Source organism: Salvelinus fontinalis, chromosome 22, assembly GCF_029448725.1.
Source record: "Salvelinus fontinalis isolate EN_2023a chromosome 22, ASM2944872v1, whole genome shotgun sequence".
Taxonomy (NCBI): Eukaryota; Metazoa; Chordata; class Actinopteri; order Salmoniformes; family Salmonidae; genus Salvelinus; species Salvelinus fontinalis.
The window spans coordinates 29965214-29992359 of record NC_074686.1 but is presented as its reverse complement, the minus strand read 5'-3'; the positions used below and the strand labels follow the sequence as shown (position 1 = coordinate 29992359).

General features: G+C 46.0%; 1 protein-coding gene across 6 annotated transcripts in view; it reads left to right on the top strand.

Moving 5' to 3' along the window:
• The window catches only part of ppp1r9a (protein phosphatase 1, regulatory subunit 9A), a 105615-nt gene that overhangs the window by 44402 nt on the left and 34067 nt on the right, over window positions 1-27146 (top strand). For 4 of the 6 annotated variants that reach the window (XM_055877150.1, XM_055877149.1, XM_055877147.1 and 1 more), the window contains exons 5-8: window positions 2412-2531; window positions 19289-19424; window positions 25551-25733; window positions 26868-26921. In XM_055877150.1, coding sequence (XP_055733125.1) covers window positions 2412-2531; window positions 19289-19424; window positions 25551-25733; window positions 26868-26921 — 493 coding nt within the window. The remainder of the gene's footprint in view (window positions 1-2411; window positions 2532-19288; window positions 19425-25550; window positions 25734-26867; window positions 26922-27146) is intronic. The other 2 variants (XM_055877152.1, XM_055877148.1) reach the window with 1 other exon arrangement.

Sequence of the window (27146 nt, the reverse complement as noted above, 5' to 3'; positions counted from 1 at the left end):
TTGTCTAGGCTACTGTAGATTATCCTGAAATGAGATGTTGGCCTATCAGGGGCTATAGGCTACCTGTCAGTTTACATCTTGTCTAGGCTACTGTAGATTATCCTGAAATGAGATGTTGGCCTATCAGGGGCTATAGGCTACCTGTCAGTTTACATCTTGCCTACATCTTGTCTAGGCTACTGTAGATTATCCTGAAATGAGATGTTGGCCTATCAGGGGCTATAGGCTACCTGCATCTATCTCAGCTAACCATGGCAAAATTTAATTACAATTATAAACCCAGATTTTAGTCTGTAGCCTATGCCTGGTCATTTACTTCCTGGTCTATGCTGACCATATATGTATTTCTATGTGTTTCTCATGCCTGCTTCCTGTGTGTTCTCTTCAACATCATCAGTTTGATGATCGTCTATTGCATCATTTCTGAACACAGTTTCAAAACCAGATTATGAAATCCCCTGACTTAGATTAGATATTTTCTATGCAACTATTACTATTCTAATCACTCTGCATAGTGCCACACCAGTGCATAGTTTACTACTGCACAGTGGATCCTTAAGGTGTTTTCTGATTTGATTGAACAGAGAGAGAGAGAGAGAGAGAGGAAGACACTGGGGAGCGATAGAGAGAGAGGTTGACAGTGGAGAACGATAGATAGAGAGGATGACTGTGAGGAACGAAAGAGAGGACACCAGTGGAGACAGATAGAGAGAGGGGATGACTGTGGGGAACGATAGGGAGAGAGGATAACTGTAGCGAACGATAGAGACAGAGGATAACTGTGGGGAACGATATAGAGAGAGAGGATAACTGTAGGGAACGATAGAGAGAGAGGATAACTGTGGGGAATGATAGAGAAAGGATAACTGTGGGGAACGATAGAGAGAGAGGATAACTGGGGAATGATAGAGAGAGAGGATAACTGTGGTGAACTATAGAGAGAGGATAACTGTGGGGAACTATATATAGAGAGGATAACTGTGGGGACTACAGAGAGAGAGGATAACTGTGGGGAACTATATAGAGAGAGGATAACTGTGGGGAACTATAGAGAGAGAGGATAACTGAACAACTATAGAGAGAGAGGATAACTGTGGAGAACTATATAGAGAGAGGATAACTGTGGGGAACTATATAGAGAGAGTATAACTGTGGGGACTATAGAGAGAGAGGATAACTGTGGGGACCTATATAGAGAGAGGATAACTGTGGGGAACTATAGAGAGAGAGGATAACTGGGGAACTATATAGAGAGAGGATAACTGTGGGGAACTATATAGAGAGAGGATAACTGTGGGGAACATAGAGAGAGGATAACTGGGGAACTATATAGAGAGAGGATAACTGTGGGGAACTATAAAGAGAGAGGATAACTGTGAGGAACAATAAAGAGAGAGAATAACTGTGAGGAACTATAGAGAGAGAGAAAAAAACAGTGGGGAACTATAGAGAGAGAGGATAACTGGGGAATGATAGAGAGAGGATAACTGTGAGGATCGATAGGGATAGAGGATAACTGTGAGGAACTATAGAGAGAGAGGATAACTGTGAGGATCGATAGAGAGAGAGGATAACTGTGAGGAACTATAGAGAGAGAGAGGATACCTGTGGGGGACGATAGATAGAGAGGATAACTGTGGGGAACGATATAGAGAGAGGATAACTGTGAGGAACTATAGAGAGAGAGGATAACTGTGGGGAACCATAGAGAGAGAGGATAACTGTGAGGAACTATAGAGAGAGAGGATAACTGTGGGGAACGATAGAGAGAGAGGATAACTGTGGGGAACCATAGAGAGAGAGGATAACTGTGAGGAACTATAGAGAGAGAGAAAAAAACTGTGGGGAACTATAGAGAGAGAGGATAACTGTGAGGAACTATAGATAGAGAGGATAACTGTGGGGAACTATAGAGAAAGAGAATAACTGTGAGGAACGATAGAGAGAGAGGATAACTGTGAGGAACTATATAGAGAGAGGATACCTGTGAGGAACGATAAAGAGAGAGGATAACTGTGAGGAACTATATAGAGAGAGGATAACTGTGAGGAACTATATAGAGAGAGGATAACTGTGAGGAACTATATAGAGAGAGGATAACTGTGAGGAACTATATAGAGAGAGGATAACTGTGGGGAACTATATAGAGAGAGGATAACTGTGGGGAACGATAAAGAGAGAGGATACCTGTGAGGAACGATAAAGAGAGAGGATAACTGTGAGGAACTATATAGAGAGATGATAACTGTGAGGAACTATAGAGAGAGAGGATAACTGTGAGGAACGATAAAGAGGGATTTTAGCCTATGGCAACACCACAGACGTGTAGGCTGCAGCATTACCACTAGACCAGCCAGGCCACTGCCCAGTAACCTCTATGTAACCTGTGTGTGACCTTTATGTGACCTCAGTGTGTTGTGTCGTAGGATCAAGGTGAACGACCAGATTGTGGAGGTGGACGGCACCAGTCTGGTGGGAGTGACCCAGAGCTTTGCTGCCTCCGTCCTGAGGAACACCCAGGGAGTGGTCAGGTAATACCAACAGTAACATTCATAAAACAATATATTTAATTTCTTTATCCAGATGAGTCCAAGGTACCACAAAGTGGCATAAACCACAGCAGTCATGGTCATGAGAGAACAAGGACAGAGCAGTGCCTACTCTGGGGTCTCTACCTCTCTACCACTCTACCTCTCTCTACCTCTCTACCCCTCTCTATCTCTCTACACCTCTCTCCACCTCTCTCTACCTCTCTCTACCTCTCTACACCTCTCTCCACCTCTCTCTACCTCTCTCTACCTCTCTCTACCTCTCTCTACCTCTCTCTACCTCTTCTCTACCTCTCTACACCTCTCTCAACCTCTCTCTACCTATCTACCTCTCTCCACCTCTCTCTACCTATCTACCTCTCTCCATCTCTCTCTACCTCTCTCCACCTCTCTACCTCTCCCTATCTCTCTCTACCTCTCTACCTCTCTCCACCTCTCTCTACCTATCTACCTCTCTCCATCTCTCTCTACCTCTCTCCACCTTTCTCTACCTCTCTACCTCCCCCTATCTCTCTCTACCTCTCTACCTCTCTCCACCTCTCTCTACCTATCTACCTCTCTCTACCTCTTTCCACCTCTCTACCCCTCTCTACCTCTCTACACCCCTCTCTACACCCCTCTCTACCTCTCTACACCTCTCTCCACCTCTCTCTACCTCTCTCTACCTCTCTACACCTCTCTCCACCTCTCTCTACCTCTCTCTACCTCTCTCTACCTCTCTCTACCTCTCTCTACCTCTCTACCTCTTCTCTACCTCTCTACACCTCTCTCAACCTCTCTCTACCTATCTACCTCTCTCTACCTCTCTACCTCTCTCCACCTCTCTACCTATCTACCTCTCTCCATCTCTCTCTACCTCTCAACCACCTCTCTCTACCTCTCTACCTCTCCCTATCTCTCTCTACCTCTCTACCTCTCTCCACCTCTCTCTACCTATCTACCTCTCTCTACCTCTCTCTACCTCTCTCTACCTCTCTCTACCTCACACTACCTCGCACTACTTCTCTCTCTCTCTACCTCTCTCTCTCTACCTCTCTACCTCTCTACCTCTATCTGTCAACCTCTTTATCTCCCTACCTCTTTACAGCTCAGTCTTTCTATTGCTCTCTCTCTCTATCTCTATCTCTCTACCTCTATCTCTCCACCTCTCTACCACTCTACATTCTCTCTCTACCTCTTTACAGCTCAGTCTTTCTATTGCTCTCTCTCTCTCTATCTCTACCTCTATCTCTCTACCTCTATCATCTCTCAACCTCTCTACCACTCTCTATATCTCTCTACCTCTATCTCTCTACCTCTTTACAGCTCAGTCCCTCTCTCTCTCTCTTCCTCTCTGTCTGTCTCTCCCTCTCTCTCTCTCTCTCTGTCTCTCTCTCTCTCCCTCTCTCTCTCTCTCTCTCTCTCTATTCAATTCAATTTCAATGGGATTCAAAGGGATTTATTGACATGGGAAACATATGTTACCATTGCCAAAGCAAGTGAAGTAGATAATTAAAAAATGTGAAATAAACAATAAAAATGAACAGTAAACATTACACTCATAAAATAATATAACATGTATGTTCCCTTTCATACACATTGTTACAACACTGTACATAGCCAATAATATAACATGTATGTTCCCTTTCATACACATTGTTACAACACTGTACATAGCCAATAATATAACATTTATGTTCCCTTTCATACACATTGTTACAACACTGTACATAGCCAATAATATAACATGTATGTTCCCTTTCATACACATTGTTACAACACTGTACATAGCCAATAATATAACATTTATGTTCCCTTTCATACACATTGTTACAAAACTGTACATAGCCAATAATATAACATTTATGTTCCCTTTCATACACATTGTTACAACACTGTACATAGCCAATAATATAACATTTATGTTCCCTTTCATACACATTGTTACAACACTGTACATAGCCAATAAAATAACATGTATGTTCCCTTTCATACACATTGTTACAACACTGTACATAGCCAATAATATAACATGTATGTTCCCTTTCATACACATTGTTACAACACTGTACATAGCCAATAATATAACATGTATGTTCCCTTTCATACACATTGTTACAACACTGTACATAGCCAATAATATAACATGTATGTTCCCTTTCATACACATTGTTACAACACTGTACATAGCCAATAATATAACATTTATGTTCCCTTTCATACACATTGTTACAACACTGTACATAGCCAATAATATAACATTTGAAATGTCTATATTCTTTTAAAACTGAGTGTAATTTTTACTGTTTATTTCAGATTGTCCTGTAGTTCATTTAATGTAATTGGAGAATCCAGAGGGCTCTGGTAGTCTTTAATAGTTGACTCTAAGATTTGTATATGTGTTTGCTGTTAGTTCTTTGCTATAGAGCTAATAAGATTGGAGAAGTGGTTTATCCATACATCGCAGTAGACGTTGTTTAGTGTGTTCCAATTCTCCCAGAAGTGGTTAGATTCTATGGATTCTTCAATTACATTGAGCTGATTTCTGACGTGCTGTTCTTTCTCTTTTCGTAGTGTATTTCTGTAGTGTTTTAGTGTTTCGCAATAGTGCAGGTGTAGACTCAGGTTTTCTGGGTCTCTGTTTTTTTGGATGGACACGTTCCTCAATTCCTTTCTTCGTTTTTTGCATTCTTCATCAAACCATTTGTCATTATTGTTTATTTTCTTAGGTCGTCTGCTTGAAATGTTTAGATTTGATAGAGAAGCTGAGAGGTCAAAAATACTATTTAGGCTTTCTACTGTCAGGTTTACACCTTCACTATTACAGTGGAATGTTTTGTCCAGGAAGTTGTCTAAAAGGGATTGAATTTGTTGTTGCCTAATTGTTTTTTTGTAGGTTTCCACACTACATTCCTTCCATCTGTAGCATGTCTTAATATTACTCAGTTCCTTTGGCTTTGATGCCTCATGATTGAGTATTGCTCTGTTCAAGTAGACTGTGATTTTGCTGTGATCTAATAGGTGTGTCAGTGGGCTGACTGTGAACGCTCTGAGAGACTCTGGGTTGAGTTTGGTGATAAAGTAGTCTACAGTACTGCTGCCAAGAGATGAGCTGTAGGTGTACCTACCATAGGAGTCCACTCGAAGCCTACCTTTGACTATTCATTTTTTATTTTTTATTTAACCTTTATTTAACTAGGCAAGTCAGTTAAGAACAAATTCTTATTTTACAATGACAGCCTACCCCGTTCAAACTCTCCCCTAATCTGGACGACGCTGGGCCAATTGTGCGCCACCCTATGGGACTCCCGATCACGGCCGGTTGTGATACTGCCTGGGATCAAACCAGGGTCTGTAGTGACGCCTCTAGTACTGAGATGCTGCACCACTCGGGAGACTTTAATGTATTTTAGAATAACGCTGTGAAGAGGGTCTGAATACTGAGTACTTTCCCAGTGTACTACAGCTAGCACACAGGAGGACATGTGTTTCTAACCAGATGTAAAATGCTCCTGTTTTCAACCTATTTAATAGAATGGCTTAGGTCTGATCTATACCAAATGATCATACCCCCTGAGTCCCTTTCCTGTTTTACGACTGGTAGTTTGGTGGATGGGACTACCAGCTCTCTGTAACCTAGAGGTCAACCAGTGGGCATAGGCCTGATCTGAGGGCCTATATAGGATGTGGCCAGGGTTGGTTTGGGGGGGTGGAGGCGTGGCTGATGATGCTGTGGTCTGGGTGTATGTCCTCTGGGAGGGAAGTCTTGCGGGTCTGGGCGGGGTGCTCATCGCTCTGTTGCTGCTGTGTGAGGTGCTGGGACTGCGGTTGAGAGCGATGTCTTTCAAGGTCCTGGCAAAGTTGGGGTCCGTGGTCTTGTTGAGGTGTACCTGGTCATAGAGGCTGTCCAAATCCAGAGTGGGCTGATGGGCCAGGGAAACAATGGGTTTTGAGTGAGACACAGTCATGGGAAATGCTTGCATTCACCTCTCTCTCTCTCTCTCTCTCTCTCTTTCACTCTCTACCTCCCACTCTTTCTATTGCTGTGTCTCTCTCGCCCTCTCTCTGGTCTGTTTCGTTAAAACTGCTTTGTTAGAGGAGCATAACTCAGTGTACAGCTACAGTAGTCTGTCGTATAGTTGTTCTTTCTGCACATAAAACATTATGTATGTGTCCCCTAACTGTGATTCTCTTACAGAACCTTTTCTCTTAAGCTCTGAGCTCACTGAGAAAGTGCTGTTTACATTATGTTTTGCCTTATAGAGAAAAGGGGGCCATTTTGTCTCCAAACTTAACCCAACACACTGTTTGTTTTCAAACTGCAGACCACCAAAACTGCTACACAAACACAGAACATAGCCTGCATGTGAAAAAAGTTTTGCCGGACCCCCACTCATGCTACATTAGCATAATGTAAATAGAGTGGAAATATGTCTGGGAAGAATGTATCATTGTGAGAGAGGAGCAGTGGACAGCAGGCCTCCGCTCCACAGAGCAGAGCACTCTTCTCCCAAACAATAGAAGAGCACAGCATGGAAGAGAAGTGCTTTATAAATAACCCCCCTCCCAGCATGCTTCAGTTAGGCAGGCGGCTAGCCGAAGTCGGCTAGGTGAACCGAATGAGTGTGCTCGCATACTCAAAAGACCTTTGCTTGAAAAATGTGAAAAAAACGGCAATAGTACTGTTTGGCCATTCTGAGACGCCGTAGCCAGTATATACTTCCTCCAAATAGTCAGAATTCATCTAAGATTTTGACGTTTTTGTAGCGGAGATCTTAGTCTAATCTAACTAAGATGTTTGGTACATTATTTCTCAATGTAAAACGTGCATGAAAACAAGTCGCCTCTCATTGAATGACAACAAAGACTTTATTGAAGAATCCCTACAGTTGACCAATCGCGGAAGAAGGGGCATTGACTTTGGCTCCTGAACTTTGACTGGCATCAAGAAAAAAATGTGTGTGTCCGAACAGCCGGAAAAAGCCTTACCGAAGTCCAAAACTAAGAAAAACATCACAAAATGGCGTCATAATATATGCACAAACTCTTCCGAACTGTTTTGTCTGAGAAGCATGCGGACGCGTTTATATCTCTCTCTCTTTCAGTCCTCTATGTCTCTCCCTCTCTCTTTCAGTCCTCTCTCTTTCTCTCTCTTTCAGTCCTCTATGTCTCTCCCTCTCTCTTTCAGTCCTCTCTCTTTCTCTCTCTTTCAGTCCTCTATGTCTCTCCCTCTCTCTTTCAGTCCTCTCTCTTTCTCTCTCTTTCAGTCCTCTCTCTCCCTCTCTCTTTCAGTCCTCTATGTCTCTCCCTCTCTCTTTCAGTCCTCTCTCTTTCTCTCTTTCAGTCTTCTCTCTTTCTCTCTTTCAGTCCTCTATGTCTCTCCCTCTTTCTTTCAGTCCTCTATGTCTCTCCCTCTCTCTTTCAGTCCTCTCTATCCCTCTCTTTCAGTCCTCTATGTCTCTCCCTCTCTCTTTCAGTCCTCTATGTCTCCCCCTCTCTCTTTCAGTCCTCTCTCTTTCTCTCTTTCAGTCCTCTCTCTCCCTCTCTCTTTCAGTCCTCTATGACTCTCCCTCTCTTTCAGTCCTCTATGTCTCTCCCTCTCTCTTTCAGTCCTCTCTCTTTCTCTCTTTCAGTCCTCTATGTCTCTCCCTCTTTCTTTCAGTCCTCTATGTCTCTCCCTCTCTCTTTCAGTCCTCTCTCTCCCTCTCTTTCAGTCCTCTATGTCTCTCCCTCTCTCTTTCAGTCCTCTATGTCTCCCCCTCTCTCTTTCAGTCCTCTCTCTTTCTCTCTTTCAGTCCTCTCTCTCCCTCTCTCTTTCAGTCCTCTATGTCTCTCCCTCTCTCTTTCAGACCACTCTCTTTCTCTCTTTCAGTCCTCTCTCTCCCTCTCTCTTTCAGTCCTCTATGTCTCTCCCTCTCTCTTTCAGTCCTCTCTCTTTCTCTCTTTCATTCCTCTCTCTCCCTTTCTCTTTCAGTCCTCTACGTCTCTCCCTCTCTCTTTCAGTCCTCTCTCTCCCTCTCTCTTTCAGTCCTCTCTATCGCTCTCTTTCAGTCCTCTCTCTCCCTCTCTCTTTCAGTCCTCTCTCTCCCCCTCTCTCTTTCAGTCCTCTCTCTCTCCCTCTCTTTCAGTCCTCTCTCTCCCTCTCTTTCAGTCCTCTCTCTCCCTCTCTCTTTCAGTCCTCTCTCTCTCTCTCCCTCTCTCTTTCAGTCCTCTCTCTCCCTCTCTTTCAGTCCTCTCTCTCTCCCTCTCTCTCAGTCCTCTTTCTCCCTCGTTCAGTCTTCTCCCTCCCTCTCTTGCTCTTTGTGTCCTCTCTCTCTCGCCTTCTCTCTTTCAGTCCTCTCTCACTCTCCCTCTCTCTTTCAGTCTTCTCTCACTCGCCCTCTCTCTTTCAGTCCTCTCTCACTCTCCCTCTCTCTTTCAGTCCTCTCTCACTCTCCCTCTCTCTTCCAGTCCTCTCTCACTCTCCCTCTCTTTCAGTCCTCTCCCTCCCTATTTTGCTCTTTTTGTCCTCTCTTATATAGTGTTAAGTTTTTATCTCTCTCCCCCTCTGTTGGTTTACTACCCTCTGCATTATTATTATTATTATTATATCACTCTGTCATCCATCACAGACAAGATGACCAGGATTAAACAGCGCTTTTATTTCTGTTAACCACACAGAGGTTAGCCTGTGAGTAACCTTCCATCTAAAGAGCACTAATATTATTGTAAATATTACAAATGGAACTCTATTGATTCCATACTGCCGCTGCAATCTCTCAGGGACTTGTGTACCGAATGACATCCTAGTCCCTATATAGTGCACTACTTTTGACCAGAGCCCTATAGGGAATAGGGTGCCATTATTAGGGAAGCCATATCTGCTTAATGGTGTGAATGGTGTGAATGGTGATGAGGGCTGGAGAGGAAGAATGTGTCAAACTCTATTGCAGTATATTGTTCCCCAAGCAGCTGTTTACTGAGACAATATTGATTGAAGCATGAACAGCAGCTAAGAGAGAAAGTGAAAAATAACACACATTTTCCTTCTTTCTCTCTTCTTCTCTTCTGATCTGTTCTCTCCTCTTCATCTCTCCTTTTTCATTCACTCTCTTCTTCCTCCTGTTCAGTAAATCTCTCTCCCTCTCTCTCTCCTCCCTGGGTTTGATCACGCTGTGTCCCAGATTTGCCATTTCAACTCAATTTAACCCTGACTTACGACATCATCCAGGTCTCTGAAACCATACGAGTAAGATTTCACTGGTCACCACATGAAACCATAATCGCATTATGGTAAAAAAAGAAGAACAATCTATATTTATGAGCCAGATATTAAAACACAGCACAATATGAAACTAACATCCCACAATGGTTGACAGAGGGCATATCCGTTGTGTGAGGAAGTTAAGTGCGGACATCCCTCAAATCCCTAACCCACATGGCACCTTATTGCCTATGTAGTGCACTACTTTTGACCAGAGCCCTATGGGCCCTCGTCAAAAGCAGTAAGGGAAGGGAATAGTGTGCCATTAGCGAAGCAGCCCGTGTCTGTCAACATAGCAGCTCCTAATGGACTAGACACGTTCTCTGCATTATGGCTGTTGTTCCCAGAGCAGTGGGAGGCAGGGTGGAACCCCACTGCATGTTGCTTCTCCGGGAATGCAGATACTGTTTCCAGATCAGCTGCTAGATGGAGAGATGGCTGTGATTGTGATTCCTCTCTGTTGTTGCTTTAGATGTAGCTCAACGTTAGCCTCTGGACTGTGGAGCGTATAGCACTGTAGTTCTGTAATCAGCATGCCCACTCCGGATGATTAGAGACTCGGTCAAATATGCTCTCCCGCTGAGATAGAGGGATCCATCTTGGAGTAAACGAGAGAGAAACCAAAGATGTGTTTTTGCCTCCTGTATACTGGTTGGTAGAGAGCGAACATGGGAAGCGGTGACCTGGCGTTCACAAATCTATTACTGAATGACATAAAGACCATCCCAAACACTGGATTTGGGTTTTGGAGGTTTGAGTCAGAGTTAGCAAGATACTGCCAGAATAAATATATACCTTCAATGTTGTTATAAACTGGACAAAGTGGATTAATTAAAAGGTGAATGTTCCTAATAATAGTAGTGGTGGAAATGGGATTACCACTAACAGCAAATACAACAACAATATTAATGAGAATGCCTGTGACGACCAGTCTCTATAGCCAGACTGCTCACTGAGTCTGTACCTAGTCAGTGTTTTCCTCAGTTTTCTATCAGTCACAGTGGTCAGATAGTCTGCTACCATGTACTGTCTGTTTAGAGACAAATAGCATTGAAGTTGACTTAGATTGTTTGTGGTGTCTTTCCAATAGGTGAGTGCTGTCCTGAGGCTCTATGTAGTTGGTTTGGGCTAGTGATCTGAGCATCAGAACCGGCTGAGGGGACTCTTCTCTTGTTTCATCTCTTGACATTGTAGGGCTGTGTGATGATATGTTTCAGGGATGCTTATATGTTCTATTCTAATAAGGAGGGCTATTGGCCCAATTCTGCTCTACATGAGTTATTTTGAGGTTTTCTTTGCACTTCAAAACTCTGCATGCAGTATTTTGATTGGATGTTTGTCCCATTTGGTAAATTCATTATTAGAGAGGGGACCCCATACTTCGCTGCCATTTTGAGCCAGATTCTAATTGGAATTTCCATTTTAATGTTGCTTATAATGACACAGAATGCTCTTCTTGCTTTGTCTCTCAGCTCGTTCACAGCCATGTGAAGCTACCTGTGTTGCTGATATTTAGTCCTAGATACGTGTCGTTTTTGGTGTGTTCTAATAGAACTGTGTCCAAATAGAATTTATATTTGTGATGCTGATTTCCGGACCTCTTTTGGAATATTCGATTCGTTTTTTTTTTGGTTATCTGTCAGAACCCAGGTCTAACAGAACCTGTGCAGATGATCTAGGTGCTGCTGTAACTCCTCAGTGGGAGACCACAGCACCAGGTCATCTGCGTACAGCAGACACTTGATTTCAGTGTTGTGTAAGGTGAGACCAGGTGCTGCAGATTCTTCTAATGTTTTTGCCAATTCATTAATGTAGATGTTAAACAGTGTTGAACTTGAGCAGCTGGTATGGTATGGCAGGGTGGGGTAGGGTAGGGTGGGGTATGGTAGGGTGGGGTATGGTATGGTAGTCTGGGGTATGGAAGGGTGGGGTATGGTAGGTCAGGGTGGGGTATGGTAGGGTATGGTAGGGTGGGGTATGGTAGAGGATGGTATTGTAGTGTAGGGTGGGGTATGGTAGAGTATGGTAGAGCATGGTAGGGTGGGGTAGAGTATTGTAGTGTAGGGTGGGGTATGGTAGAGTATGGTAGAGTATGGTAGGGTGGGGTAGAGTATGGTAGTGTAGGGTGGGGTATGGTGGAGTATGGTAGGGTGGGGTAGAGTATGGTAGACGATGGTAGGGTATGGTAGGGTATTGTAGTGTAGGGGGGATTATGGTAGGGTATGGTAGGGTATGGTAGTGTAGGGTGGGGTATGGTAGGTTATGGTAGGGTGGGGTTTGGTAGGGTATGGTAGAGGATGGTATGGTAGGGTGGGGTATGGTAGTGTAGGGTGGGGTATGGTGGAGTATGGTAGGGTGGGGTAGAGTATGGTAGACGATGGTAGGGTATGGTAGGGTATTGTAGTGTAGGGGGGATTATGGTAGGGTATGGTAGGGTAGGGTGGGGTATGGTAGGGTATGGTAGGGTGGGGTTTGGTAGGGTATGGTATGGTAGAGGATGGTATGGTAGGGTGGGGTATGGTAGTGTAGGGTGGGGTATGGTAGGGTATGGTAGAGGATGGTATGGTAGGGTATGATAGTGTAGGGAGGGGTATGGTAGGGTATGGTAGTGTAGGGAGGGGTATGGTAGGGTATGGTAGTGTAGGGAGGGGTATGGTAGGGTATGGTAGTGTAGGGTGGGGTATGGTAGAGTGGGGTAGGGTATGGTAGTGTAGGGTGGGGTATGGTAGTGTAGGGTGGGGTATGGTAGAGTGGGGTAGGGTATGGTAGTGTAGGGTGGGGTATGGTAGTGTAGGGTGGGGTATGGTAGGGTATGGTAGAGGATGGTATGGTAGGGTATGGTAGTGTAGGGAGGGGTATGGTAGGGTATGGTAGAGGATGGTATGGTAGGGTATGGTAGTGTAGGGAGGGGTATGGTAGGGTATGGTAGTGTAGGGAGGGGTATGGTAGGGTATGGTAGTGTAGGGAGGGGTATGGTAGGGTAGGGTATGGTATGGTAGTGTAGGGTGGTGTATGGTAGGGTATGGTAGTGTAGGGAGGGGTATGGTAGGGTAGGGTATGGTAGTGTAGGGTGGGGTATGGTAGTGTAGGGTGGGGTATGGTAGAGTGGGGTAGGGTATGGTAGTGTAGGGTGGGGTATGGTAGTGTAGGGTGGGGTATGGTAGAGTGGGGTAGGGTATGGTAGTGTAGGGTGGGGTATGGTAGTGTAGGTTGGGGTATGGTAGGGTATGGTAGAGGATGGTATGGTAGGGTATGGTAGTGTAGGGAGGGGTATGGTAGGGTATGGTAGTGTAGAGAGGGGTATGGTAGAGTGGGGTAGGGTATGGTAGTGTAGGGTGGGGTATGGTAGTGTAGGGTGGGGTATGGTAGTGTAGGGTGGGGTATGGTAGGGTATGGTAGAGGATGGTATGGTAGGGTATGGTAGTGTAGGGAGGGGTATGGTAGGGTATGGTAGTGTAGGGAGGGGTATGGTAGGGTATGGTAGTGTAGGGAGGGGTATGGTAGGGTAGGGTATGGTAGTGTAGGGTGGTGTATGGTAGGGTATGGTAGTGTAGGGAGGGGTATGGTAGGGTATGGTAGTGTAGGGTGGGGTATGATGGAGTATGGTAGGGTGGGGTAGAGTATGGTAGACGATGGTAGGGTATGGTAGGGTATGGTAGTGTAGGGTGGGGTATGGTAGGGTGGGGTTTGGTAGGGTATGGTAGAGGATGGTATGGTAGGGTGGGGTATGGTAGTGTAGGGTGGGGTATGGTAGGGTATGGTAGAGGATGGTATGGTAGGGTATGATAGTGTAGGGAGGGGTATGGTAGGGTATGGTAGTGTAGGGTGGGGTATGTTAGAGTGGGGTAGGGTATGGTAGTGTAGGGTGGGGTATGGTAGTGTAGGGTGGGGTATGGTAGAGTGGGGTAGGGTATGGTAGGGTATGGTAGAGGATGGTATGGTAGGGTATGGTAGTGTAGGGAGGGGTATGGTAGGGTATGGTAGTGTAGGGAGGGGTATGGTAGGGTATGGTAGTGTAGGGAGGGGTATGGTAGGGTAGGGTATGGTAGTGTAGGGTGGTGTATGGTAGGGTATGGTAGTGTAGGGAGGGGTAGGGTAGGGTATGGTAGTGTAGGGAGGGGTATGGTAGGGTATGGTAGTGTAGGGAGGGGTATGGTAGAGTAGGGTATGGTAGTGTAGGGAGGGGTATGGTAGGGTAGGGTGGGGTATGGTAGGGTATGGTAGTGTAGGGAGGGGTATGGTAGGGTATGGTAGTGTAGGGCGGGGTATGGTAGAGTGCGGTAGGGTAGAGGATGGTATGGTAGGCTATGGTAGAGGATGGTAGGGTAGGGTATGGTAGGGTGGGGTATTGTATGGTATGGTAGAGGATGGTATGGTAGGGTATGATAGTGTAGGGAGGGGTATGGTAGAGGATGGTATGGTAGGGTATGGTAGAGGATGGTATGGTAGGGTATGGTATGGTAGAGGATGGTATGGTATGGTAGAGGATGGTATAGCAGAGTATGGTAGGGTATGGTGGGGTATGGTAGGGTATGGTGGGGTATGGTAGGGTATGGTAGTGTAGGGTGGGGTATGGTAGGGTAGGGTATGGAAGAGGATGACATGGTAGGGTATGGTAGGGTATGGTAGGGTATGGTAGGGTATGGTAGGGTATGGTAGGGTATGGTAGTGTAGGGTGGGGTATGGTAGGGTATGGTAGTGTAGGGTGGGGTATGGTAGGGTAGGGTATGGAAGAGGATGACATGGTAGGGTATGGTAGGGTATGGTAGGGTATGGTGGTGTAGGGTGGGGTATTGTAGTGTATGGTAGTGTATGGTAGGGTGGGGTATGGTAGGGTATGGTAGAGGCTGGTATGGTAGGGTATGGTAGTGTAGGGTGGGGTATGGTAGGGTATGGTAGTGTAGGGTGGGGTATGGTAGGGTATGGCAGTGTAGGGTGGGGTATGGTAGTGTAGGGTGGGGTATGGTAGGGTATGGTAGTGTAGGGAGGGGTATGGTAGGGTAGGGTATGGTATGGTAGTGTAGGGTGGTGTATGGTAGGGTATGGTAGTGTAGGGAGGGGTATGGTAGGGTAGGGTATGGTAGTGTAGGGTGGGGTATGGTAGTGTAGGGTGGGGTATGGTAGAGTGGGGTAGGGTATGGTAGTGTAGGGTGGGGTATGGTAGTGTAGGGTGGGGTATGGTAGAGTGGGGTAGGGTATGGTAGTGTAGGGTGGGGTATGGTAGTGTAGGTTGGGGTATGGTAGGGTATGGTAGAGGATGGTATGGTAGGGTATGGTAGTGTAGGGAGGGGTATGGTAGGGTATGGTAGTGTAGAGAGGGGTATGGTAGAGTGGGGTAGGGTATGGTAGTGTAGGGTGGGGTATGGTAGTGTAGGGTGGGGTATGGTAGTGTAGGGTGGGGTATGGTAGGGTATGGTAGAGGATGGTATGGTAGGGTATGGTAGTGTAGGGAGGGGTATGGTAGGGTATGGTAGTGTAGGGAGGGGTATGGTAGGGTATGGTAGTGTAGGGAGGGGTATGGTAGGGTAGGGTATGGTAGTGTAGGGTGGTGTATGGTAGGGTATGGTAGTGTAGGGAGGGGTATGGTAGGGTATGGTAGTGTAGGGTGGGGTATGATGGAGTATGGTAGGGTGGGGTAGAGTATGGTAGACGATGGTAGGGTATGGTAGGGTATGGTAGTGTAGGGTGGGGTATGGTAGGGTGGGGTTTGGTAGGGTATGGTAGAGGATGGTATGGTAGGGTGGGGTATGGTAGTGTAGGGTGGGGTATGGTAGGGTATGGTAGAGGATGGTATGGTAGGGTATGATAGTGTAGGGAGGGGTATGGTAGGGTATGGTAGTGTAGGGTGGGGTATGTTAGAGTGGGGTAGGGTATGGTAGTGTAGGGTGGGGTATGGTAGTGTAGGGTGGGGTATGGTAGAGTGGGGTAGGGTATGGTAGGGTATGGTAGAGGATGGTATGGTAGGGTATGGTAGTGTAGGGAGGGGTATGGTAGGGTATGGTAGTGTAGGGAGGGGTATGGTAGGGTATGGTAGTGTAGGGAGGGGTATGGTAGGGTAGGGTATGGTAGTGTAGGGTGGTGTATGGTAGGGTATGGTAGTGTAGGGAGGGGTAGGGTAGGGTATGGTAGTGTAGGGAGGGGTATGGTAGGGTATGGTAGTGTAGGGAGGGGTATGGTAGAGTAGGGTATGGTAGTGTAGGGAGGGGTATGGTAGGGTAGGGTGGGGTATGGTAGGGTATGGTAGTGTAGGGAGGGGTATGGTAGGGTATGGTAGTGTAGGGCGGGGTATGGTAGAGTGCGGTAGGGTAGAGGATGGTATGGTAGGCTATGGTAGAGGATGGTAGGGTAGGGTATGGTAGGGTGGGGTATTGTATGGTATGGTAGAGGATGGTATGGTAGGGTATGATAGTGTAGGGAGGGGTATGGTAGAGGATGGTATGGTAGGGTATGGTAGAGGATGGTATGGTAGGGTATGGTATGGTAGAGGATGGTATGGTATGGTAGAGGATGGTATAGCAGAGTATGGTAGGGTATGGTGGGGTATGGTAGGGTATGGTGGGGTATGGTAGGGTATGGTAGTGTAGGGTGGGGTATGGTAGGGTAGGGTATGGAAGAGGATGACATGGTAGGGTATGGTAGGGTATGGTAGGGTATGGTAGGGTATGGTAGGGTATGGTAGGGTATGGTAGGGTATGGTAGTGTAGGGTGGGGTATGGTAGGGTATGGTAGTGTAGGGTGGGGTATGGTAGGGTAGGGTATGGAAGAGGATGACATGGTAGGGTATGGTAGGGTATGGTAGGGTATGGTGGTGTAGGGTGGGGTATTGTAGTGTATGGTAGTGTATGGTAGGGTGGGGTATGGTAGGGTATGGTAGAGGCTGGTATGGTAGGGTATGGTAGTGTAGGGTGGGGTATGGTAGGGTATGGTAGTGTAGGGTGGGGTATGGTAGGGTATGGTAGAGGCTGGTATGGTAGGGTATGGTAGTGTAGGGTGGGGTATGGTAGGGTATGGTAGTGTAGGGTGGGGTATGGTAGGGTATGGCAGTGTAGGGTGGGGTATGGTAGTGTAGGGTGGGGTATGGTAGGGTATGGTAGTGTAGGGTGGGGTATGGTAGGGTAGGGTATGGTAGTGTAGGGTGGTGTATGGTATGGTAGGGTGGGGTAGGGTATGGTAGAGTATTGTATGGTAGGGAATATTAGAGTATGGTACGGTAGGGTGGGGTGGGGTATGGTAGAGTATGGTAGAGGATGGTATGGTAGGGTATGGTAGGGTATGGTAGAGTATTGTATGGTAGGGAATGGTAGAGTATGGTATGGTAGGGTATGGTAGGGTACGGTAGAGTATGGTAGGGTATGCTGCCAAACATACCCTCGTAAACCTGACTATCCTACCGATCCTGGACTTCGGTGATGTCATCTATAAAATAGCCTCCAACACTCTACTCAACAAACTGGATGCAGTCTTTCACAGTGCCATCCGTTTTGTCACCAAGCCCCATACACTACCCACCATTGCGACCTGTACGCTCTCGTTGGTTGGCCCTCGCTTCATACTCGTCGCCAAACCCACTGGCTACAGGTTATCTACAAGTCTCTGCTAGGTAAAGCCCCGCCTTATCTCAGCTCACTGGTCACCATAGCAGCACCCACTCGTAGCACGCTCTCCAGCAGGTATATCTCACTGCTCACCCCCAAAGCCAATTCCTCCTTTGGTCGTCTTTCCTTCCAGTTCTCTGCTGCCAATAACTGGAACAAACTGCAAAAATCTCTGAAGCTGGAAACACTTATCTCTCTCACTAGCTTTAAGCACCAGCTGTCAGAGCAGCTCACAGATTACTGTACCTGTACATAGCCCATCTATAATTTAGCCCAAACAACTACCTCTTCCCCTTTCTGTATTTATTTATTTATTTATTTATTTTCCTCCTTTGCACCCCATTATTTATATTTCTACTTTGCACATTCTTCCACTGCAAATCTACCTTTCCAGTGTTTTACTTGCTATATTGTATTTACCTCGCCACCATGGACTTTTTTTGCCTTTACCTCCCTTATCTCACCTCATTTTCTCACATTGTATATAGACTTATTTTTCTACTGTATTATTGACTGTATGTTTTGTTTATTCCATGTGTAACTCTGTGTTGTTGTATGTGTCGAATTGCTTTGCTTTATCTTGGCCAGGTCGCAGTTGTAAATGAGAACTTGTTCTCAACTAGCCTACCTGGTTAAATAAAGGTGAAATAAAAAATAATGTAAAAAATGGTAGAGTGGGGTAGGGTAATGTAGAGTATGGTAGGGTAATGTAGAGTATGGGAGGGTATGGTAGGGTAATGTAGAGTATGGTGGGGTAATGTAGAGTATGGTAGGGTATGGCAGGGTGTGGTAGGGTATGGTAGGGCATGGTAGGGTGGAGTGGGGTATGGTAGGGTAGGGTGGGCGGGGCATGGTAGGGTATGGTAGGGTGGGGTAGGTTGGGGGTATGGTAGAGTATGGTAGAGTATGGCGAAGTATTGTAGGGTATGGTAGGGTATGGTAGAGTATGGTATGGCAGGACGGGCACAGTGCGGTAGAGTATGGTAGAGTATGGCAGAGCATGGCAAGAGTATAGTAGAGTATGGTAGAGTATGGTGGAGTATGGTAGGGTATGGTAGAGCACGGTGGAGTATGGCATGGTATGGTAGAGTATGGTAGAGGATGGTAAGGTATGGTAGAGTATGGTAGAGTATGGTGGACTATGGAAAGGCATGGTAGAGTATGGTAAGGTATGGTAAAGTATGGTATAGTATGGTAAGGTATGGTAGAGTATGGTAGAGTATGGTAGAGTATGGCATGGTATGGTAAGGTATGGTAGAGTATGGTAGAGTATGGCAGGGTATGGTAAGGTATGGTAGAGTATGGTAGAGTAGGGTATGGTAAGGTATGTTGGGGTGGGGTATGATAGGGTACGGTAGGGTATTGGTAGGGTAGGGTTTGGTAGGGTATGGTATGGTCGGGTTGGGTAGGGAATGGTAGGGTAGGGTTTGATAGGGTAGGGTAGGGTATGGTGGGGTAGGGTGTGAGAGAACGGCTGGTACAGCTGTCACCCTGAGCCTGTGCCAGTGCCTGACGTGCACATTCCACCCTGGAGGGCATTTGTCACGTCACTGTGTTACTGCTGAAAGCCACCTTCCCCCTCCTCGCCTCTACTCCCCTATAGTCAGATCCTGCCGTTAAGTCCCTGCCAATCGCACAGACTGCCTGTTACAGCCTCAATCAACACACAAACAAATAACCAGTGTCAAATTAGGACAGAGAAAGTTTAGTCATGTTTAGTTAAGCTGATAAATGAAAGAGAAAAAGCTCTCATTCCTCAGTAAACCAACATGCACAGTGTTTCAGTGTATTGTAAAGTCAGCACTTCTGTGACACGCAACAGCAGTCATTTTTCCAATCTATTGTCCAATGATTCTTCATTATGTGAATGTTTAACGCCCCCGGTATGCTCTTGCTGATTGTCTGTTGCTGTCCGTTTCCAGGTTTGTGATTGGTCGAGAGCGTCCGGGCCAGGTGAGCGAGGTGGCTGCTCTGATCCAACAGACTCTGGAGCAGGAGAGGAGACAGAGAGAGATACTGGAGCAGCAGTATGCCCAGTATGCCCAGTACGATGATGAGGTGGGTAGCCTACTGCCCCGCTGTCTCACCCTGCTACTGATACACCTGTTAGTGTGGCCAATCAAATCCCATACAGTTTTATTAACTCATTCTACAACAATGGCTAACTTACTGATTCACTAATCAAATCAAATCAAATTGTATTGGTCACATACACATGGTTAGCAGATGTTAATGCAAGTGTAGTGAAATGCTTGTACACTCTTCTACTGATCAGGGCCTGTAAGCATCTCAAAGTAGGATTGCTGATTTAGGATCAGTTTTGCTTTTTAGATTAGGATAAATACGTATGGAAAGAGGGGGGGGGGGGTGTTGATGCTGGATCAGTACTCTTATTCTGAGAAGTTTGATATGGCCCCAGTTCTGTTTCACTGCACTCAGACCTGTGTGGTCACACTGCACTCAGACCTGTGTGGTCACACTGCACTCAGACCTGTGTGGTCACACTGCACTCAGACCTGTGTGGTCACACTGCACTCAGACCTGTGTGGTCACATTGCACGCAGACCTGTGTGGTCACACTGCACTCAGACCTGTGTGGTCACACTGCACGCAGACCTGTGTGGTCACATTGCACGCAGACCTGTGTGGTCACACTGCACTCAGACCTGTGTGGTCACACTGCACTCAGACCTGTGTGGTCACACTGCACTCAGACCTGTGTGGTCACACTGCACTCAGACCTGTGTGGTCACACTGCACTCAGACCTGTGTGGTCACACTGCACTCCAATCCCGTTCTCCAACATTGCACTGGCTGCCGCAGGTCAATCTTGGTCATGAGTTGGGGTTGTGATAATGGAAAATCAGGCGTAGCGAAACATAGCTCAAGAATAATGTGGCTGTTCACATTATAACAAGCCTCTAGGTGTGTTATAAAGTGTTTGAGCGTCTGTGGTTGTTAAAAAACACTCAATGGCAACTCTCTCTCTCAGCCAACATGTTTTCCTGCCTGTGTTCTTTCTAGTACACACTAAAGCCCATTCTCTCATTATTAGTGGGTCAGGAGGCTGGAGGACAATAAGGCCACCCGTCTCTCTCTCTCTTCCCCTCCCTCCCTCTCACTCTTTCTCCAGATCTCTCTCTCTTTCTCCCCACCTCCCTCTCTCCAGATTTCTCTCTCTTTCTACCCCCTCCCTCTCTCCAGATCGCTCTTTCTTTCTCCTCCCCTCCCTCCCTCTCTCTCTCCAGATCTTTCTCTCCCCCCTCCCTCTCTCCAGATCTCTCTCTTCCCCGCTCCCTCCCTCCCTCCCTCCCACTCTTTCTCCAGATCTTTCTCTCTCTTTCTCCCCCCTCCCCTCTCCAGATCTCTCTCTCTCTTCCCTCCCTCCCTCCCTCCCACTCTTTCTCCAGATCTTTCTCTCTCTTTCTCCCCCCTCCCTCTCTCCAGATCTCTCTCTCTTTCTCCCCCTCCCTCCCTCCCTCCCTCCCTCCCCAGATCTCTCTCTTTCTCCCCCCTCCCGCCCTCTCTCCAGATCACTCTCTTTCCCCTCGCTCCCTCCCTCCCTCCCTCCCTCCAGATCTCTCTCTCTTTCTACCCCCTCCCTCTCCAGATATCTCTCTTTCTCCCCCCTCCCTCCATTCTCTCCAGATCTCTCTCTCTTTCTCCCCCTCCCTCTCTCCAGATCTCTCTCTTTTTCCCCCCCTCCCTACTTCCCTCTCTCCAGATCTCTCTCTTTCTCTCTCTCTCTCTCTTCCTTTCTTCCTCCCTCTCTATCTCTATCCCTCTCTCCCTCCATCTGTCTGTCTGTCTGTCTGCCTCCTCCATTCATTCAGGCCTGATTTGTTTCCATGCATCAGACAAGGGCCATTTCCTTAATGGATTGCGCGTTGCCATGGCACCGAGGCTGAGGGTCTTTATTAAATCCCCATTTAGAGAGAAGAGACGTCAGGTTAATTACCATGTATCTGGGCAGAGTGATACATAGCCTATAGGCTCTGGTCTGGTGCATGCGGGTATGTCTATACTGTACAGTATGTCTGTGTGATCTGTTTTCATTGTTTGTCATTCATTGGTGGATTGATTGTTGTGACTCAGAGGGTGGTATGGCATGTCTGTTTATGTCCTGGGATCAAACCAAACCAAAATCTCCACAGCTGTCTGATATTACCAGTCCCATGCTGCGTTTAGGATGAATAATTTGCCATGTGGTGGGAACGTAATCTAATATTTATAGAGATATTAATATTAATGCTCTCATTTTATTGCAGAGCATAGATCATCCTAAATAATTCATAATTGTTTACCATGTCGGTTATGCGTGAAGGAATTGATGTTTTGCTAGTTATAATTCAGTGTGGATTCCCCAGTACAGTTTTGACTGCCTAGTGTAGGTATGGATTCTGTAGGAATGTGAAACGTATTAGTAAAGGATTAGTAATGGTAACTCATTACACTGTGTACTGTCAGGCTGTAAGGCTTAATATGTGTCCTAAGTGGCACCCTATTCCCTATATAGTGCACTACTTTTGACCAGGGCCTGAATAGGGTGAATATCAAATGGGCTGAACAGGGTGAATAGGTTGAATAGAGAATGGGGTGAATAGAGAACGAGGTGAATGGAGAATGGGGTGAATGGAGAATGGGGTGAATGGAGAACAGGCTGAATAGAGAATGGGGTGAATAGAGAATGGGGTTAATAGATGGGGTGAATAGAGAATGGGATGAATAGAGAACGGGGTGAATGGAGAACAGGGTGAATAGAGAATGGGGTGAATAGAGAACGGGGTGAATAGATGGGGTGAATAGAGAATGGGGTGAATAGAGAACAGGGTGAATAGAGAACGGGGTGAATAGAGAATGGGGTGAATAGATGGGGTGAATAGAGAATGGGGTTAATAGATGGGGTGAATAGAGAATGGGGTGAATATAGAATCGGGTGAATAGAGAATGGGGTGAATAGAGAATGGGGTGACTAGATGGGGTTTTAATAGAGAATGGGGTGAATAGAGAATGGTGTGAATAGAGAATGGGGTGAATAGATGGGGTTAATAGAGAATGGGGTGACTAGATGGGGTGAATAGAGAATGGGGTGAATATAGAATGGGGTGAATAGAGAATGGGGTGAATAGATGGGGTTAATAGAGAATGGGGTGACTAGATGGGGTGACTAGATGGGGTGAATAGAGAATGGGGTGACTAGATGGGGTGAATAGAGAACGGGGTGAATAGATGGGTTTAATAGAGGATGGGGTGAATAGAGGATGGGGTGACTAGAGAATGGGGTGACTAGATGGGGTGAATAGAGGATGGGGTGACTAGATGGAGTGAATAGAGAATGGGGTGAATAGAGAACGGGGTGAATAGAGAACAGGGTGAATAGAGAACAGGGTGAATGGAGAATGGGGTGAATAAATGGGGTGAATAGAGAATGGGGTGAATAGAGAACAGGGTGAATAGAGAATGGGGTGAATAGATGGAGTGAATAGAGAATGGGGTGAATAGATGGGGTGAATAGAGAACGGGGTGAATAGAGAATGGGGTGAATAGATGGGGTGAATAGAGAACGGGGTGAATAGAGAATGGGGTGAATAATGATCTAGGTGCTGCTGTAACTCCTTAGTGGGAGACCACAGCACCAGGTCATCTGCGTACAGCAGACACTTGATTTCAGTGTTGTGTAAGGTGAGACCAGGTGCTGCAGATTCTTCTAATGTTTTTGCCAATTCATTAATGTAGATGTTAAACAGTGTTGAACTTGAGCAGCCCTGTTTCACCCTGTTCACCCCGTTCACCCTATTCACACCATTCTCTATTCAACCTTTTCACCCTGTTAATAGAGAATGGGGGTGAATAGATATTTGTAGTTGTTTAAAGCAGCAGGGCTGAAAGCTTTCGCTGTACCGGAGGTTTCAAATCATGTGTCAGCGTAAGCTTTGTGTGTGTGTGTGTGTGTGTGTGTGTGTGTGTGTGTGTGTGTGTGTGTGTGTGTGTGTGTGTGTGTGTGTGTGTGTGTGTGTGTGTGTGTGTGTGTGTGTGTGTGTGTGTGTGTGTGTGCGTGTGTGCGTGTGTGTCTGTGTGTGTCTGTGTGTGTGTGCGTGTATGTAGAGAGAGAGAGAGAGAGAGAGAGAGAGAGAGAGAGAGAAAGAGAATGTGTGTGTCTGTGTGTGCATCAGCGTGTTTGTGAGAGAGAGTGAGAGAGTGAGAGAGTGAGAGAGAGATGTGTTGCCCTGCAACAACTCTGTGAGCTCCAGCACCAGTGTCTCTGGCAGTAGGACCAGACAGAGGGGCCCGGCCGGCCCCATGCCAGGATGGGTCATTCGATCCTGCTGTCCCTGCATGGCTCTCTGTAACCAGATGTGAGCTGCAGCAGAGCAGAACTCGTCTTTATAATCCTGACTGTGTCCCAAATGACACCCCGCTCTCTACATAGTGCACTACTTTAGACCAGAACCCATTGGGGATAGTGTGTCCTTTGGGATGCATTCTGTCTGTCTGGATCAGTTTAGTAAGAGGCTGCCAGGCTGTAGAGAGAGAGAGAGCTCTAGCAGAAAGAGAAACACACAGTATCATCAACCCTGCTGTCTCTTTTCTACTGACCACACATACTGCACAGGCTGATGATGATGATGATAGTGACGGGGTGATGATGGTGGTGAAGCTAACGGAACATTCACGCTTAGAGCCTGCTACCATGTGCCCATTGCTGCGCTTATAATGTGAAGAAATAATAAAATGTTAAGCTAAATGTTCTGATCTGTTTTGTCCGCCACATTGCGTAAAAAAAGATGCTAGTGCTAGTGGTTGTATTAATTTGGGATCAATCGTATCCCACAACTGTCCCAGACTATGTTTGGAATATTTATTTCTCACAGAATTGAATAGGTCGACTTTTGACTATGGGGGATAGTAGATTGACATAGGCTAGTGCTTTTGCTGTTCGTTAGGCCTACTCATCTTGTTGGCTGATGAAAATGTGGACAGTTCTTCCAATATCTTCAATATGGACCTCGTAATTGGATAAGGACGCGTGCAGTTGCGTACCGATGTGTCTGTCTTCACTTGTAGCCTGTGAGAAAGACCCGAGAAAGAGCCATGTGATTGAGAGAGGCTTAGGACTGCGCAGCACAATGCAGCACTCTGGGCCGCAGAAGGCATGTTTGCTTTAGGGTGCATTACGGCCATAAAGGGGATGCCGGCGTGAAATTTGAGGCATTATCAAGTGCTTGTCAAATTGTGAATGAGAGACTATTGGACTATTGGAGTGAGCTCATGCCATTCAAGCAACTTTTTTCAAATCATCATTAGAGTCGCATCATGCAGCCTTCCAATGTATTCAAAATCTAAACATATAGCCCAGCGTTTGTAGAACAACTAAAGTTACATTAATAACTCTGAATGAAGTATATAGGAGTACCCATTTCTTTGTTAAACGCTCAACACAATAGTCGCATGTGCGCACTCCCTCAAATCGTTTGGAGAAAATATTTATATTTTATTCAGACCCCCACCCTCCATCCCCATCCATCAATCATCCTCACCTCACCCCCCAGCTCACTTTGACAGGGCCCCTGTTATTCTATACCCAGAAATGACAACTGGTCTCTCTCAAAATTGGCTGAGAGAAAGCTTAAGCTGGTGTATTTGTTGTCCTCACCGTAAACATGATTAACTGTTTTCATTATCAACATTCGAGTTGCCTGGCTACTCATCCACAGAGCGCCGGCCAAACGCCACGCCCACTAACGTTTCTTCTCCACCATGAGTTGATTTGATCTCCTCACAGATGACTTTGCGAGTGCAAATCGTTCTGATTGGTCCCAGAAACCAGAACTGGCCTACACAAATCTTTGATTCATGTAATTTTAACATAAGCACAAACGACTTCTAGGATGTTAGGTTCAGACTGATGCATGGTGCATGGTGCAACCGATAGAGCAGCAGAATTAAATACGGGATGAGTCGTCTGGCAAACATTGGAGTAGCAGGTAACGTTTCTTAAAATAGGAAGAGATGACTCAATGAAAGTTAGACAAAGTCAAACAAATGAAGAAGATGATGTAAACGTTTGATGATTAGGAGCTTGTGTTCTCTGTGAAACGTGTATGTATGACAAATTAAATAATGTAGACGGAAATGTATTCTCATGTTATGTGTGTGTGTGTGTGCACGCATGTGTGACCTCAGACAGGGGAGTACGCCACTGATGAGGAGGAGGAGGATGAGGAGGCAGGGCCAGCTGCGGACAGGACCAGAGACGGGGAGGGCGACGGCGAGAAGAGCATTGAGGTGTTTGATTTGCCAGAAGCAGATGACATCATTTCCCCCTCAGAGTTGGATGCCACCAAACTCTACCAGAAGTTCAGAGAGGTCACTTCACTTCCTCTTTCCTTGTCTCTTTTCCTCTACTTCTTTCCTTTCACCACTCTAAAAAAAGACAGAAGGTCCCAAAAAAAAGGTCTAACTATAAATGTATTTTCCTCGACTTAATATCATTAATACTTTTGCCAAGCACTTTGTCAAACAACTCTTTCTTGTTCCTAATTGGAACGAAGTCAAAGAGTAGCAAATGACTGAAATAAAGTATTTGGCCGTTACTTTCTTCTAGAACCCTTTTGATTTGATTTATATTTTTTTCCTTTTTAAAGTAGCCAGCCTGCAAGTAATATTGATTAAAAAGCCTTACTACCACTGCTGGCACCAGGACATTTTGTCCCTCACGCCACACTTGCGTGACACACTTAACAAATTGCTCGAGCTGCACTGCGGTGTTCTGGATATTTAGTGAGAAATCATGTAATCTCTACTGTCCCAAAACCTCTGAACTCTCTCTGGGACTCTCTCATTCTCGCTCTCTTTTTCTCCCTCCCTCCTTTCTCTCTCTCTTTCTCTTCCTCTCTCTCTTTCTTTTCTCTATGGAACTCATTCTCTCCCCCTTTCTCTCTCTCCCTCTATTTCTCTCCCCCATTCTCTCCCCCTTTCTCTCTCTCTGAGACTCTCTCTCTCTCTGAGACTCTCTCTCTTTCTGGGACTCTCTCTCTTTCTTTCTCTCTCTCTCTCTCTCTTTCTCTTTCTTTCTTTCTCTCTTTCTCTCTTTCTTTCTCTCTCTCTTTCGCTCTTTCTTTCTCTTTCTTTTTCTTTCTTCACTTTCCTTTACTACCTCTTTCCCTCAACTTCTCTCATTCTACTGTGTCCTTCCTCTCTCTGCCTATTGACTCCTTCTCTACTTTCTGCATTTCTCTTTCTCCCTCTCTTCACGTCATGTTCTGTGAGTCTCTCAGTTTCAGTGGTAGAGAGTGCTGTCATGCATGGGATGTGGCTCTTCGTAGTGCTGTGTGTGTGTGTGTGTGTGTGTGTGTGTGTGTGTGTGTGTGTGTGTGTGTGTGTGTGTGTGTGTGTGTGTGTGTGTGTGTGTGTCTCTCTCCATGAGGCTTGTCCAGTACAGAGGCTGCTCAGCCAAGTGTTTGATCATCTAATCGACCTCTTCCCTTTCTACTCCCTCAGCTGCAGATCAAGCACACTGTCACCGAGGCAGAGATACAGAAGCTCAAAAACAAGGTAAGAAAGCTCCGCTACTATCATCTCTAAGACTGGTATAAAATACATTTACAAAGTACAATAAAAGCATGAGGAATATACATATGTTTGTAAAAAGGACGTCATTGGACAGTGCCGTGGATAATAGTTTCTATTTCAAGTTATTTCTGAATATTTAAGGCAATTGCATGTGTATTTCAGAAGTTTAGCTCCGCTGCCTCTCTTGCAGTTTCGTGTCACAGGTGT